This window comes from Streptopelia decaocto, assembly GCF_964273445.1.
Source record: "Streptopelia decaocto genome assembly, chromosome: 8".
Classification (NCBI taxonomy): Eukaryota; Metazoa; Chordata; class Aves; order Columbiformes; family Columbidae; genus Streptopelia; species Streptopelia decaocto.
In genome coordinates this window covers 4,851,526-4,866,194 of record NC_138662.1, presented here as the reverse complement: position 1 = coordinate 4,866,194, position 14,669 = coordinate 4,851,526, and the positions used below count along the sequence as shown (strand labels likewise).

Below are 14,669 nucleotides of genomic sequence, written 5' to 3'. Positions count from 1 at the left end.
ATTGTAATGCGTATGTAATAATGATGTGAATATAAGCAACACAAGAGCATCCAGTCGCTGGATCACTCTTGGAGGATGATCCCAAATGTTCCCCAATGCTGATAAAATAAAGAATGCCGCTTAACAGTATAACTGACTCTGCTGTTAAGTTTATTTCTGTTTCACCAGCAGCTCCGCTTACGCAGCTTTGGGCGAGTGGGCGCCCCTCCACTGCTCTTCCGTAGGAAGTGGCTAAAAATAGGAGCCGGATCCATGGCTGCTCCTGTCCCCCCGCCCCACAGCTTTGTTCTGCGGCCGTTCCCACGCACGCCCTGTCCCCCAACACTCCTCTCGCCCTACGTCTGCCCCAGGGATAGGGCCTGGACAGCAGCACCAACACCCAGGGGGGCAACAGTGCTTGTACCTGCCCACCAAAGCTGTCTCCTTCCACCCCTCTGTGCAGGTGAGGACACGTTCATGTCCATTCAACCCCTGGAAATTTCTAGGGACCGAGGCTGCCTCTGTTGGCTGGTTGTCATGAGGGACATGGCTGGAATGTGAGCTGCGCAGAGCCCGTGACAAAAGCCTTTCTCAAGCCCTACTGATGTAAACCTACCCAGAAGGGACAGGTTCAGCGGCTGCAGAGATTTACAGAGGTTTACGAGGATGGGAAGGCCCTTGGGGCTGGTTCCTTTTCTTCATTCCTGCTCCATTTGGAACATCGCTGGCCCCGCTGTCACCTCCAGCCTCTGCCGCAGCTCAGGGCCAGGTCCTGCAGGCAGCAGAGGCCCCGGGACCTCTCCCGCTGCCCCCCCGGGACGGGCAGCCCAGCCCCTGCTCTGCCGAGCACGGGGGTCACTCAGAGGCAATGGGGCGCAGGCGTCTCAGTGGCGTGGCTCATTGCTCCAGAGCCATTAAATCCAGGCCCTGAGGAATCAGACTTCTGCCTCTTTGTCCCTCCTTGTCTCTACTTGTTGCTTTTCACCTCTGCACCCCCTAGGCTCACAATTAACCAGATCCACGTGCTTGGCTCCAGTCTGGCCCGTAAATCCCTGCTGCCAGCTCTGCTCCCCTCCCAGCAGGACGTGTCCTGACCCGCCAACCCCACTGCAGCTCTCCCACCGCAGGAGGCACCCCATGCAGTGACCCGACTTAGCAGAGAGGTGGGACAAGGAGCTGAAGCAGAGGGTTGGGACTCGCAGCTCATCTCCATGGGCACACCGTGGGACAGGGCAGCGCTGCTGGGGACTTTGCCCCCAACAAAGGCACCGCAGTGAGCTGTGGTGCTCTGCTACTGCAGCACAAACACACGCACACACAGGGAGGAGGGATGATATCATGACCAGGCTTTGTGTGAGCTATTTAGGGGGTTTAATTATTATTATTATTATTTTTCTTTCCCGTTCCTCTGCCTCCGAACAATGCTGGTCCCGGCAGCACTGCAGTTCACACCATTGTGTGGGGCTGCCCAGACTCAGGAAGGGGGAGATCCTTATCGCCCTGCGCTGACCACTGAGGCCAGTGAGCTCATGTCGGGTGAGAAAAGCCAGTGAGCAGCTTGCCGGCAGCCTGGGATGGTGCTGGCAGCTGGGGGCTTCCCACACACCCACCCCCCAACCCCTGCACTTGGGGGAAGCCCTGGGGGCTGGTTTACCTCCACCAGGCAGCATCGAGCCCTCCAAAACCAGCCTTGTCCCACCCAGCCCTGCAGGGCCACCAACTACCAGAAACACACCCAGGCTGGCGTGCAGCCCCCCAAACTGCGCTGGGGCCACCTTCTTCTGTATGTCCCCGCTCCCACCTGGGCACACTGACAGTGTTGGCATCGGTGCCTCTCCCGTGTTTACCCAGGAACGGGTCTAACCTGCCCACAGCCATTTACTTTCCTCCCTGATCCTGCCCATCCCTAAAACGGTCTGTGGCTGGGGGGGTGGGGGAGAAGTGGGGAGCTGGACCCACACACAGGCTGGCACTGCTGAGCACATCCTGGTGCCACAGGGACAGCTTGGTGGAGCCCTGTTCCCCTGGGTACACATGACATGGCTCTGGCTCCCCAGGTGCAGTGGACAGTGGGGCTCATCCTGGGCATGGAAGCTTATTGAGCTGATTCTCAGTTTTTTGCCCCCCCATGAGAGCAGGCGTCATCTTTCCCAGGCCCCGTTGCAAGAGCCTGGAGCTGTCAACCGCTCCCCACGGCGCCAGGCTCAGCGTCTTTATTTGTGGAAAGCCAGCAAGCTCCCGGGGTGATGGCATTGCGGTGGCACGGCGCCTGCCGAGCCCCAGCCCACCTCAGTGACAGTGGCCCCACACCCACCACAGCACCCAGCTGTGGGGCTGATGCATACCAGCACACCGGCCATTTCGGAGATAGCCCTGCAGCCACAGAGGGTGACAGAGACCTGCCCAGGAGCCAGCCCTGGCGTCATGTCCACCACAGTTGGGGGGGACAGAGGGACGAGTCTGGCCCCATTGCGAGGCACCCGCCCGGACAGGAGTCCCTCATGGCAACCAGCAGCATGGGGAGCCTGTCCTCATCCCCAGCCGCCCCACAGCCATTTCCCTGCCCTAAGTAGCCACCGCTTGCCGGGGCACGCGGTTTTTCTCCCCGTGGGGTTTGGCCGCCCGTCCCTTCCTGCCCACATCCACGCCGGCCAGGGCGTGCTTGGTGTGGGCCAGCTTGCTCTTGCGGTGGTGGGGGCGGCTGCTGCACCAGAGGCGGGCACAGTACTCCTCCACCCGCCGCAGGTTTTGGGAGCTGATGAGGTGCATGATGTCCTTGAACCAGGTTTTGGGAGCCTGCGGCACCAGCCGGGGCTCAGAGCAAAGTGGGCGCAGGGGTTCGTCCCCCCGCTCCCAGGGGTCGGTGTGTGCCAGCTGCTCACTGGTGAGCACCTCCAGGGCTGTCTTGGCCACTGTCTGTGTGAAGCCGTGCTCCAGGGTCTTGCAGTAGTAGATGCCAGCGTCGTGGCGGTGCAGCTTGCGGAAGAGCAGCCCTTGCTCTGTCTGCAGGATCCGCTCGTCTGTCTTCACCTATCGGCCACCACAAGGTTGGGGGCAGGGGTCCAGATCTGGCCCCACATCCCCCCTATGTCCTCACAGGGTGAGCACAGCAGGCATGGGGGGAGCCTCACCTCATCCCGCTGCTCGTCAGGGGGTCTCTGGACAAACCACTGCACGGTGGCCTGCGGGGAGCGGGGGGTGCACTCCAGGAAGGTGCTGTTCTCCTCTGCCCCATACAGCACCTTCTCTTCAACGTTCTCAAAATCATCCACTGCGGCACAGACAGACGTAGGCTCATGGGGAGGGCACAGCCAGGCTTCCACGTACCTGGGTGTCACCCCCTGCCCAGGGCCACTGTGTGGCTTCAGTCCCCTTCTCCCCCTCTCCCTGGGGACAGACAACACCCACCTTCCCTTGGGGCACCCTTGGTCTAAGGGACACAGAGACAAGGGTGCCCCAGCCCACCTGGGGTAATGGTTTTAAACTAAAGGACAGGAGATTCAGGCAGGACATGAGGAAGAATTTTTTTTACAATGAGTGTGGTAAAATACTGGCCCAGGTTGCCCAGAGAGGTGGCAGATGCCCCATCCCTGGAGACATCCCAGGCCAGGCTGGACGGGGCTCTGAGCAACCTGATCTGGGTGAAGATGTGCCTGCCTATTGCAGGGGGTTGGACTGAATGAGCTTTGAACGTCCCTTCCAACTCAAATTAGTCTACGATTCTGTGGCCACAAGTCCCTGTGTGTGCTGAGGGCTGGGGATGCCTGAAAATCTCAGGACACCTGGATGAGCTCCTCAGCCCTGTGGACCCCCCCAGTCTCTCACCAGTCAGGTTCTGGTCCAGACACTGGTGCACAGGATTGCCGTGGCGGATGTCCTGGCGGCGGTGGCGGCGCTTACCCGAGGGCTGGTAGTGGGTGCAGGCGGTGCCGTCCCAGGCGCAGTAGGGATCCCTGGCCAGGCAGCACTCGGCACAAGCTGTACCGTAGGTCTCACACCGGTGCAGCCGCACCTGGGCCACCCCGAGGCTGGAGCCCACGTAGAGTGTTTGCTGGGGGAACGGCACCAGGATGGTGATGCCGCAGCCCCCATGGGCACAGCCCCAGTGGGGATCCCCAGGGCAAGCACCATGTGGGCTTCGAGAGGCTGGTGACAACCACTCAGTCCCTCCTGGTCACCTGCCATGTCCTCAGCCCCATGGCTGAGCCTTATCCATACTCACACGTTTGACAGAGATCTCCATCTGGGTGATGGGCACGGGCACCTGCAGGGGTGGTAAGTGGGTGTGAGCTTGGTGAAAGCCTCACCGTGGAAAGCCCAGCTCATTCAGAGGTGCCAGAGCTCTGGGGGCACACTGGGAATGCTTTTGGGGAGGGTGAGAACACCCCCAGCCACCCTCTGCCCTCACAGCCGTGAGACCTCCCAGTCCCCAATAGTGCAATGACAGCCCTCAACATCCATCCATAGCCACGTCCCCACCCTGAGCCCACCCCGCTGCCTCCCTCCCTTGCATGCAGAGCAGCAAATGGCACCTTGAAAACCTGCAGCTCCTCCAGGACAATTTCCTCAGTTGTGACTGAGCTTGTCTTCTGCAGGACCACCACCTTCAGCACCGAGCCGGCATCTGCGAGGAGGAGGAGGCTGGAGGTGTGAGCACTCTGCCATCACACACCCCTGCGTCGTGCCCACTAGTAGCCCCAGCGCCGGGGCTCCTCCCTGCGCACCGTTCCTGCTGCTCACCTGTCCCGAGGAAGAGGACGTCATGCTGCCCATCCTCAGCCTCCACCCGGTCCACCACGAGCTGGTGCAGGCGGTGGGGCAGGTCGGTCTTCACCAGGAGGGGCCGGCGGTGCCGGGGGTACACGGGCTTGTACATAAGGGGGTGTGCACGGGCAAAGTGCAGCACCTCGTCAGGAAAGTCCTTGGTGGTGCCGAACTGCCGCCGGGGCTGGTTGGTGGTCTTGCTGGGGCACTGTGGGGACCAGAAGGCACCAGCTCAGCCTGGCCACCACAGCACCCTCCTTCCCCCTCCACCACCCCACAGAGCTGCTTTGGGTCCCTCCCTGCCTTCCCATTTGCGATCCATCTCCTTCACCCCTTTCCCAGACCTCGCTCCCCAGCCATCCCATGTGGGTTCCACAGGGAGCCCATCCCAGCAGGTGAGAAGATGGAGGATCAGCCCCATCACCCTCCAAGAAGAGCAATCGGAGGAGCGAAGGGGACCTGGTGGTCCGGGGGGTCACTCACCACGCCAGGCCGTGGGTAGGGCACCCTGCCCTCGTAGGCACCCCACTGGTGGTGGGGGCTCTCCCGGTGGGCAAAGGGCCCGTTGAAGACCTCCCGGATGTCAGCCATGCGGTACACACAGACAGCAGAGCCCTGGAAGACATGGCTGAAAGGAGACAGTGGATGGGGTAAGCAGAGCCACACTCAGAGCCGGCCAGCGGCATCAGTGGGGAACCTGGGAGAGCTGACATCTCCATACAGACCAGGGCAGAGCTGGGGGAGGCTGGGGAACAGCCACCAGCCATGTGGTGGCAGTGACAGGGTGGGTCATGGGTGGCTGCAGCTGTATGTCCCCAGAGACTGGGGCTGGACCACCCACCTGACGGTGCTGAAGAGGGCATAGATCTCCGGGCTCTTCCCATCCTTTGTCCTCAGCAGGAAGATATCCTCTGGGGATGAGAAACCCAAGCTGTGGAGGTTCTCTTGGAAGCCCAGGAGCTTGCTGAGCCACCAACCAAGGGTCCACCCCCAGTGAGGTCCCTAGCTCCACACACCCCTTACCCAGCTCATCGAAGTGAGTGTCAATACCACCAGGGCCGGGGACAGAGCACACTAGCCGGGCTTTGTTGAAGGTACTCCACTTGTTGACCAGCACCCTCTGGCCTCCAGCATCGTTCTGCAGGGAGAGGAAACATCAGGGCCACTGCTGTGACTTGGCGCATCCCTGTCCCATGCGGTCCCTGCGAGCATCTCACCACGCAGACCCGTGCCACCCGGCTGACAATGGCATACTCCTTGCTGTCCGCCTCCACCACCTTCTCCGTGAAGAAGAAGTAGGCTTTGTCATTGTCCTTGTCATTGTTGTCCGGGATCAAGTGGACTGCCACGAATTTGGGGTCTACAAATGGGAGTTGGTTGCATCAGGTGGGGTGAGAGGGCACAGCCGCTGCCTCCAGACCCCCACACCACACTGAGGCTGGATGGGAACCAGGAGAACCCCCCAGGCTACACTGCCCCAGTGTCTTTCCCCAGCACAGGGGATGTCACACCATGGCCAGCGGGTGTTCAAGGCTCCTGGTCCCCAGCATTAGCCCAGCTTGGGGGATAAAGGGCCAGGAGGAGCCGTTACCATTCAGTAAGCGCTGGTCCACCTCAGTGCGCAAGGCAGAGCGGGTCCCCATGCTGCGGAAGATGCCGGGATCACGGCCCAAGAAATCTGCGGTGAGGCCAGCATACAGCTCTCCACCTGGCAAAGACATTCGACACGGGGCTGAGAGCCAGCCCGGCTGACACAGGGACTGGCACCAGGACCGTCCCCAGTCCCAGCACCCCAAGGGCTCTTGGTTCCCAAGGAGCACAACCCACCGATGACAGTGCTGGCGAAGGCGCGGCTGGGCTCGAGTGGGCACCTGCCCCGGCCGGGCGCCACGCTGGCGGGCTCCAGGCTGAAGGTGTGCTGGGCAAGGGGGACAGGCAGGGAGCAGGCAGGTGAGTCCCCAGGCTGTGCCTGGGCACGCAGGGCTGGGGCTGGTTCCTGCATCCACAGCCCAAACACTCCCAAAGAGATCATCTGGGAGTAGGATCTGTGCTTTTTGGGGCAAGGCTGATGCTATGGGGATGCACAGGAACCAGAGGGACCCACCAGCCCCAACGCTTGCCCATCTCCTGGTCGGAGGCACTGTGGTATGGGCAGGCTTGGCTTTGCCTGCACAATGCCCAGCTGTGAGGAGGGGATGGGGGACCTCTCTTTCCACCCCAGCCAACCTGATTTATGAGCAATGAGCTGCAAGAGAAGGAAACCCCACCCATACCACAGTCCCTGGCAGGACACCAGCCCCAGGGGACATGTCTGATAAGGCAATACCAGGCCAGAAAGGTGGGGGAGATGGGGCAACAGGGAGCTGGTTCCTGACAGCCCCCCTCCAGTATTCAGCATGGGGCAAACACCATATTCAGCATCCCCATGCCATCCCAAAGCCACCCATGAAGGAGGCAGAAGGTGGGGATCTACTACTGGGGGTGCCCTGTCAGGGATGCTCAGAGTGGGCACCCACCACGGTGCTGCCCTACCTCGCCGCGGTGCCCCACATAGATGAAGGCACAGACGGGGTGGAAGGCGCCCGTCCCGCAGGCCAGCAGGTGGGTCCGGTTGTAGGGGTGCAGCACGCGGACGTAGTTGGCACAGTCGGTCTGGGGGAAGAGCAGGGGAGGGAAAGGATCACAGGGGGCTTGATGCCCACCCCCAGCTCCCTGCCTCTGCCTGGGGCCCTACAACAATGGGTGAGCCCCAGCCCTGGCTCCCTGGGCTGCACCCACGCTCTCTGCCTTCACCCCGGTGCCAGGGGTGCGAGGTGGCAGCTTGCACCCACCCACAGGGCTGGCACCGACTTCATTTAGGGAGACCCCAGCCCATTGCAAAAAGATGGGGCTTTTTACTGGTCCTCCTGCTGCTGAGAGCATCCTGGGGGAACCACGCATGGCCCGGCTGGTACCTGAGTATCTCCTGCCCACAGACACCCATGTGTCATCCAGGGCAGCAAGGTCACCTGCCGAGCCATCTCCTGGTGGCAGCTCCTACACTCAGTCCCCTGGGGGACCGTCCTTTTCCCAGCGCCCAGGACGTGACCAGATGCAGGGACATCCTTCCCCATCGTGTTCCTGCTCACGCTAGGGATGAAACAAAAGGAGGAAATGCAGGAGACAAAGACGGATACCCACAGGCATCCTCGGCTGTCTCCAGAACAGCCCCGATTTCTACTGTCTGGGGCTGTCCCCTTCCACCAGGGACCACCAGCAGTGGCACCCCCGGGGCCGCAGACCTGCCACTTCTGTCCTGGCAGTTCCTGCTGGGAAAGGGCTCCCATCCTTCTGCTCGGGCATCACCACCATTAGCTTGGCAGCTCCCCCCAGCCAGCGCCAGTCCTGCCTGCCCCCACCATCCCCCTCGGCAGGACACGAGGCCCCTCGTCTGCTGGGAACACCGCCACCGAGCTGCCCCGGGGGTTCCCAGCCTCCCTGCTGTTTATTTTCCCTTTGCAAAGAGCCTCTAAAATAGCATGTCTAAAAAAAAAATATGTATGTTCAAGAAAAATAAAAGGTCGAGTCTGCCCCATCTTGAATCTGTCGGTGAGAGCTTGTAAAATAAACACACGGAGCAGGAGGGGGACTCCCGGGAGCAATTCGTCTGGGCCAGGGGAGCCTTGGGGACTTTTTCCCCACCATAGTCCTGTTTCATATTGAACAGGGGGGTGCAAAGAGTGGCAAGGTTTGGTGAGCAAGGTCGCTGAACCTGAGTCAGCTACACATTTCCCACCATCAGAGGTGGCCAGGATGGGCCAGACCACGCTGTTGGGGTCTGGAGCAGAGCATGGGGCTTTCAGTGCCTCTGAGCTGCGGTCTCCGAGCCCGGCTATTGCTGCTCACTTGGTACAGCCATGTTTGGGACATGCTGACCCCGGCTCTGCGATCACGGGGCTGAGCGGAGCCCCAGAGATGAGATTGCCAGAGCCCAGAATAAGCACCTCGCATGGCCAGGCTTGGTAACCAACTCCTTGCCTCAGTTTCCCTCATGCACCGGGATAATCCCTTGCTCTGCTCTGGCATTAACCGTTCTGTGACCCCCCCCCAGGGCCATCTCCCATGAGGTGACATGGCACAGCCCTGCCCCACAAGGGGACCCCTCCAGCTCAGGGCAGAGCACACATGGGTGAGACTCACCCTTGGGTCCTTCCCCTTCCGAAAACACTCCTCCGTCTGCCCAGGGAGGGGAGGCCAGTAGATCTGAAACACAAAGGACCTGTTGGAGCAGGAGCAGGGACAGCAGGGGCTCAGCCGTGCAAACACATGTCCCCTGGCTGCTGATGGCACAGGGATGGAGAGAGGAGCAGAGAGAGGGACCAGCAGCTCCTCAGAGCCCCAGCAGGACCCACCTTCCTGGGCAATGCACCCCAGTGGTCACAGCCCACAGCCGGGCTGGTTTTGGAGGGTCACACTGGGGATGGCCAGAACTGGCCTGGAAGGTGGGGACTTGTGGGTGGTATGGGGACAGTAAGGAGCGATGGAGTCCAAGTCCCCCACAGCCTTCAACAGCTCTTGGACCAGGGGCAGCTTGGGTACACAAGCCCTTGACCCCGTTGCAGTGACCCAGCATGCTGAGGGCACCTCATTTCCTTCTCCACTTTCTGCTGCTGGAAATGGCCCAGAGACATGTTTAAAAAAAAATCCAATAAGTTGTAGAGGAGAGGGTGAAGGAAGAGGGGAATCACCACTCAGCATTGGTGCTCTTGTCTGTCACCTCTCCCACCAAGAGGCTTGGAGAGGTCTGGGGGCGTTTCCAGCTGAGTCCTGGCACAGCTCATTGCAGTGATGAATGCTGTTAGCTCCTTGTCTCTGCAGGCTTTCAGCTGTATATGTGGCCTATGAAGGGGATGCCCAGATGGCATTGGGGAGCACTCACTGTTTCAATTACAGCTTTTTAGTAGAGTGGGGTCTCAGCACCCAGGACTGTGGTGGGCTGTGCCACCGGCTGCAAACCACGATTAATCACTAATTGCCCACAGCAATCAAGGCCAGCCCTCCCTTGCCAGGCAGTCCAGGTTTTCAGATGCATTTTGGGGCACTTGAGACAGGGCCATTCCTAGAGCAGGTCTTGTTTCAGGGTGGCTTCGCCTGGCTCAGCCGGGTAGCATCTGCTCAGAGGGGAGAGGGGTGCACGGGGTGGGGACAGAGACCCCGAGGGGCTCAGCTGGACCAAGCTCACCTCCTTGGCATCCGCGCTGGCCCCGTCCAGGAGCAGCGAGTAGAGCACATCCTTCCCCCCGATGAAGAGCCGGTCGCGGTACTCATCCAAGTAGAGGGAGCGGAATCCCAGGAAGCCTCGGTGGCCAAAGAAGAGAACGGAGCGGTTGGTCCCCAAAAGTTCTGCCGGAGAGGGAGGAAAGCACCAAGAGGAGTCATCCCGGCCCCGGCTCGGTAAGCACTGCTCACCTTAAATGTCCCGTCCTGGCCATGGGTACAAGCACTTGCCTCAAGCCTGTGGTTCATCCTGCCGTGCACGCTGGGGTCCCCTGAACACCAGCCCACAGCCCACTCAGCATGAGGACAGGAGGGACAAGTGATGGATAACATCCCACAGGTAAGTGCTCTCTCGCACCCTGAGGCCCTCTCCACCTGAGGGCCAGCCATTGAAGGATGCTGTGGCAAACAGGCATTGTGGCAAGGGAAAACAGAGTGGGGTAACACAACCACAAGTGCTGTGGGGGCTCCCAGCCTCCGAACACCCTTCACACCTGCCTGGGAGATGTGAAAGGATGCTCAGCCCCCCACCTCAGTGGCAACACCAAGGGGTCCTAGTTTTCTCAGGGAGTGACCAGAGGGCTGTGATGGGTGCAGAGGCAGCAGTGTCCCTCTGAGCTGCTGATTCTGAGCATCATGGAGCCATCCTGGGGCCAGCAGAAGAGCTGCTCCCAGACACTGCAAGCAGCAGCATCCACTTCCATCCCTTCCCAGAGGCACAAGCAACCCAGCCTCCCCCAGCCCAGGGTGCTGCTCTCCCTCCCAGGCAAGGACAAAGCCACAGAGCCAGCAGGCAACAAGGTCCTGGACAAGTTTACCCCTGGCAAGGTTCAGCTCAACCACCCCTAGGTCATACCATGGCTGTGCCACAGCAAGTCGGGCTCTGCAAGAGCCTGGCAAAGGCTGTGCCTGCTGCCAGCCCCGGGCCGGGCCCGCACAGAAGCCAGGAAGACAGTGAGAGTGGACATGAGGTGAGCAGAGGTCCTGTCCTCCCCGAGTGTGAGCTGGGGACGCAATAGGAGGCACCCAGCCAATGCCATGGGCAAACAGACACACAGAGCCCACCACTACCACCATCAGACCCCAGTGCCATGGAGGCTTCCTCCCACCACGGCATGGTGACAGTGCTTGGAAAAAGGCACCAGCACAGGGACACTGTATCCCTGGAACAGACATCTCATCCCAAAGCAACAGGGTCTGATGATCAAGGCTTCCAAAGCAGGTCCAAGCCCAAACCCCATAGGATGCAGAGAGGACCCTCACACTGATGACAATGCGGGGGCAGTGGCATGACTGGCTCCTAATGGGAAATGACTTTTCGGGTCAGCAAGCAGAAAACCCCGGCACGGTGGCGCCCACCCAGCCGCCACAGAGGAAAAGGGCAAGAGGGAGCGGCTCAGCTTGACGAGGCTCTGAAACCCCGTCCCAGCCATTGCACCCACCAGGCAGAGGAGGACAAAGCACCACTGATGAGCACAGCCGTGTCCCCAGAAACCCTGCGCTGGGAAGGCTGCCAGCTGCCACTGCTGACCCCCGGGAAACCCCCAGCCAGAGCATCCGCCACGCATGTCCCCATGTGAGGGGAGGTGGTGGTGGGACAAGCAGAGTGGCCAGCAGCCCAGTGCACTGGGGTACCAAACCCTGCTCTTGCTGGGGGGACGTTTGTCACCTCCAGTGAGAAGGTGGCCAGTGACACAATGATCCCATTCTGGTACGAAATGCTTCTTCTGGGACCTACAAGGGAAGCAAGACCCATCCGCAAAGGGGGAATGGCCACCTGTACCCCATCACACACAGCTCCCATCCCCACCAAGTCACTCAAGTCCCAGTGCCCTAACTGGTGATGCTGGTGGTGCGGAGGGATGCAGCCCCGCTGGCTCCATCCTCACCAGGAAGACTTCTGTGCTGCAAGAAGAGTTGACATCAGGCACCGGGGACCCCTCCACCCCATGTCGCAGGGGGGTCCCCTCCTCCCCTTGCCCTCTCAGCATCTTGGGTCCTTCCGTATCGCCAGGCCCGGTACAGGAAAACGCTGTCGTCTCCTTCTATTCTTGCCCAGCAATAATATTTTCCCAGCTCAGAATAACATTGGCGAAGTCATTGAGCTCCTTTTATTGTTTCAGGCAAGACTTCCCCCACTCCCCCAGCCCCAACAAATTCCTCCTGCGCCTCAGGTTACACAGGCTCTGGGCGCCTTCCCCTCCCCTGGTTTCCCCTCCCCAGGGAGCAGCACCCTGCCATGCTCCATCCATCCCCAGCACCCCTTTACCCCCAAGGTGGGGGTCCCATAGAAGCCACCCCCCAAGCACCACTGCAGGATGGGGGTCCTTTGGGGGAGACAGTGGAGAGCTCGGGGGGCACCGGGCTGTGCTGTGATGCTCCTCATGCACAGTAGCAAAATGCTTTTTCCTCTCTTATAAAAGCCACTGCTGGAAGTCAAAGGAGAAGGAAAAGAGCAGCTTGAAGTGAGAGAGAGAAGAGGTGGGGACACAGCCACCCCTGCACCCATAGCGTGACACCTTCCCCTATGGCTACCCCAAATGTTGAGCCACCAGCCACACACAGTCCAAGCCAACGAGCTAAGCGCAAGCAGCTTCACTTCACCCCAGTTTTCATTTCAGAGGCGTCTAATGGTTTTAATTGAAATTTTCATTTTCTTTTTCTTCCCCCCAGGGAGAAGGCGGTGGCAGAATTTGTTTCATGGGAAATTTCAGTTTCTGTTTCCAATTTGGAAGAGGAACAGAATAATCAGCTTAAGAAGAAGAAAAAAGCTTCAAAAGGTTGCTCCCTCCCCACGGGAGGCTGAGGAGCCCGCCCAGCCCTGGGGAGCCCCTTGCACCTGGGGAATGGCAAAGCACGACTTTGGGCTGGAGTGGTTCAGATACCCAGCCAAACCCTGAGCCCCACGACCAAGCTCTGCCGGGCCCCCAAACCTGCCAGCCTTGCTGCCAAGCCCCACCTGAGGGCACCGATCCCACCACAGGGCAGAGCCGGGAGCCATCCCAGGCTCCTGCTCCCTCCCAGGGTCAGCGGGGCCACTCCGTGCCTCAGTTTCCCCCACGTAGCAGGGAGGGAGCCCCAGTACAGAGCCAGGGACACTGCCAGCCCCTGCCCCAGGGCCAGGGGACCCCCGGGCAGCACCAGGGCAGGTGGCAGCTCTCCCCTGGCACAGGGACGTGCCCTGCAGGTCCTGGGGCCCTCTGAGAGCTGGGCTAACCCAGGTCTCTCCACTCTTTGAGAAGAGGAAAGAGATGTATTATGCAATTTATTTTATTTTAACTTTTCTAAGAGCAGGTTCATTGTTTTTAGGCAAGAAGAAGGAGATTGGGGCACTCCAGACTCCTGTCAAGTTTGGCTGGAAGCAGCCGGTGGATTAAGTTGGCAAAGCGGGGGATGCAGCGAGCCAGAGCAAGATCACAGGGAGAGTTTTAATTAAAACCGAGCACTCCCAGCACAGCACCCGAAGGGCCCCCCCGGCACCCCAGCAGCCGCCTCCCAGCACGGCAGGGCTCAGGGGTGCCCAGGCTGAGCAGCACCCAGGGACCCCCCCGGGCAGCTGAGAGACCGCCTGGCTCCCACCCAGCCACGGGCAGGGTGCTGAGCACCCACGGGGATACCCACACCAGGGGAGCACCCACGCACCGCAGCGGCCACCCAATCCACGTGCCAGAGCACACCAGTGCTGGAACAGCGCCCTGCCTCAGTTTCCCCCCACTCCACGTGGGAGACGATCCCTCGTGGGAAGCAGCGGGGCGGTGCATTCCCCTGCCCCATCGCCCGTCTCCCCCCGTTCCTCCTCCTCGGGGGCTCCCACCGTCCCGCGTGTGAAACGGGACAACGCCGAGCAGCCACCCACCGAAAGCACAAGGTGCCCCCCCGCATAAACTCCTCTATAAACCCGCACTTAGGGCGCAGCGCCCACAGCCGGGGCTCCTCCCAACCCCCGCGTGGGGGGAGCCGAGGACACCCCTGTTTGGGCAGACACCTCCCATCACCCCCCTCACCCCGCAGCAGGTGCCCCGGCCCGGCTCACCGCGGTAGGGCAGGCGGAGCCGGGGTGGGCTGCGCCCCGCCGCCAGCAGCGCAGCCCCCAGCCAGCACATCCACACCGACACCCACAGCCGCATCCCGCCGCCGCTGCCGGGGCTGCCGGTGGCACCGAGTTTTTATGGGGCCGCCATCCGACCGCCCCCGGCCCGCCCCGGCACGCCCCCGCCGCCCCCCCCATCCTCCGGGACGGCGGGGGTGTGCGGGGGGTGTCGTGAGGGGCGGGCCGGCCCCAGCCCCCGAGTGGGGGGCCGAGAGCTCGGGATGCCCCCAAATTGTCGCCTGCCACCAGCGGTGTAGGTTTTGCTGCAGCCCCCCCCCGCCCCCCACCCCGCGAGGTAACTCCACCAGCCCCTTCAGCTCATCTCTGAAGATGGGGAGCAAGGTGGGGACCCCCAGCCTTGCCCTCCTGGAGGGGTAGGAAAGGGCAAGCAGATGTGTCCCCTGAAAAGGACACTCAGTGTGGGGTGATCTCCAAGCACCAATAAGCACCTGGCTCCCGGGTCCCATCTCAGCAGCCAGACAAGCTGGGGACACCAGGGCAATTGGGCAAGGGGGCTGAGCAGGATCAAGTGGAGCATGGGGTGCTGCACACAGCCTCGGTGCACCCACAGGGCAGGGGA

General features: G+C 61.1%; 1 protein-coding gene across 1 annotated transcript; it reads right to left on the bottom strand.

The window, feature by feature from the left end:
• Positions 1 to 1,204: 1,204 nt before the first annotated feature.
• Positions 1,205 to 14,146, bottom strand: SEMA3G (semaphorin 3G). Its single transcript, XM_082060102.1, has 16 exons — positions 14,033 to 14,146; positions 9,965 to 10,125; positions 8,923 to 8,985; positions 7,276 to 7,395; positions 6,571 to 6,661; positions 6,335 to 6,451; positions 5,961 to 6,103; positions 5,767 to 5,881; positions 5,585 to 5,654; positions 5,227 to 5,371; positions 4,720 to 4,951; positions 4,512 to 4,603; positions 4,202 to 4,243; positions 3,805 to 4,030; positions 3,111 to 3,250; positions 1,205 to 3,009 (listed from the first exon to the last, which is right to left on the bottom strand). The coding sequence occupies exons 1-16, from the start codon at positions 14,124 to 14,126 to the stop codon at positions 2,545 to 2,547; spliced, it is 2,316 nt and encodes a 771-aa protein (XP_081916228.1). The 5' UTR covers positions 14,127 to 14,146; the 3' UTR covers positions 1,205 to 2,544.
• Between the last annotated feature and the right edge of the window lie 523 nt (positions 14,147 to 14,669).

Bases quoted from the DNA above. Each gene is read 5' to 3' on its own strand.
- SEMA3G (XM_082060102.1), bottom strand. From the start codon at position 14,126: ATGCGGCTGTGGGTGTCGGTGTGGATGTGCTGGCTGGGGGCTGCGCTG. The intron at 4,031-4,201 runs GTGAGTATGGAT...CCGTTCCCCCAG, and splicing joins TGGAGATCTCTGTCAAACGT to CAAACACTCTACGTGGGCTC. The intron at 3,010-3,110 runs GTGAGGCTCCCC...GGTGGCCGATAG, and splicing joins CTGACGAGCAGCGGGATGAG to GTGAAGACAGACGAGCGGAT.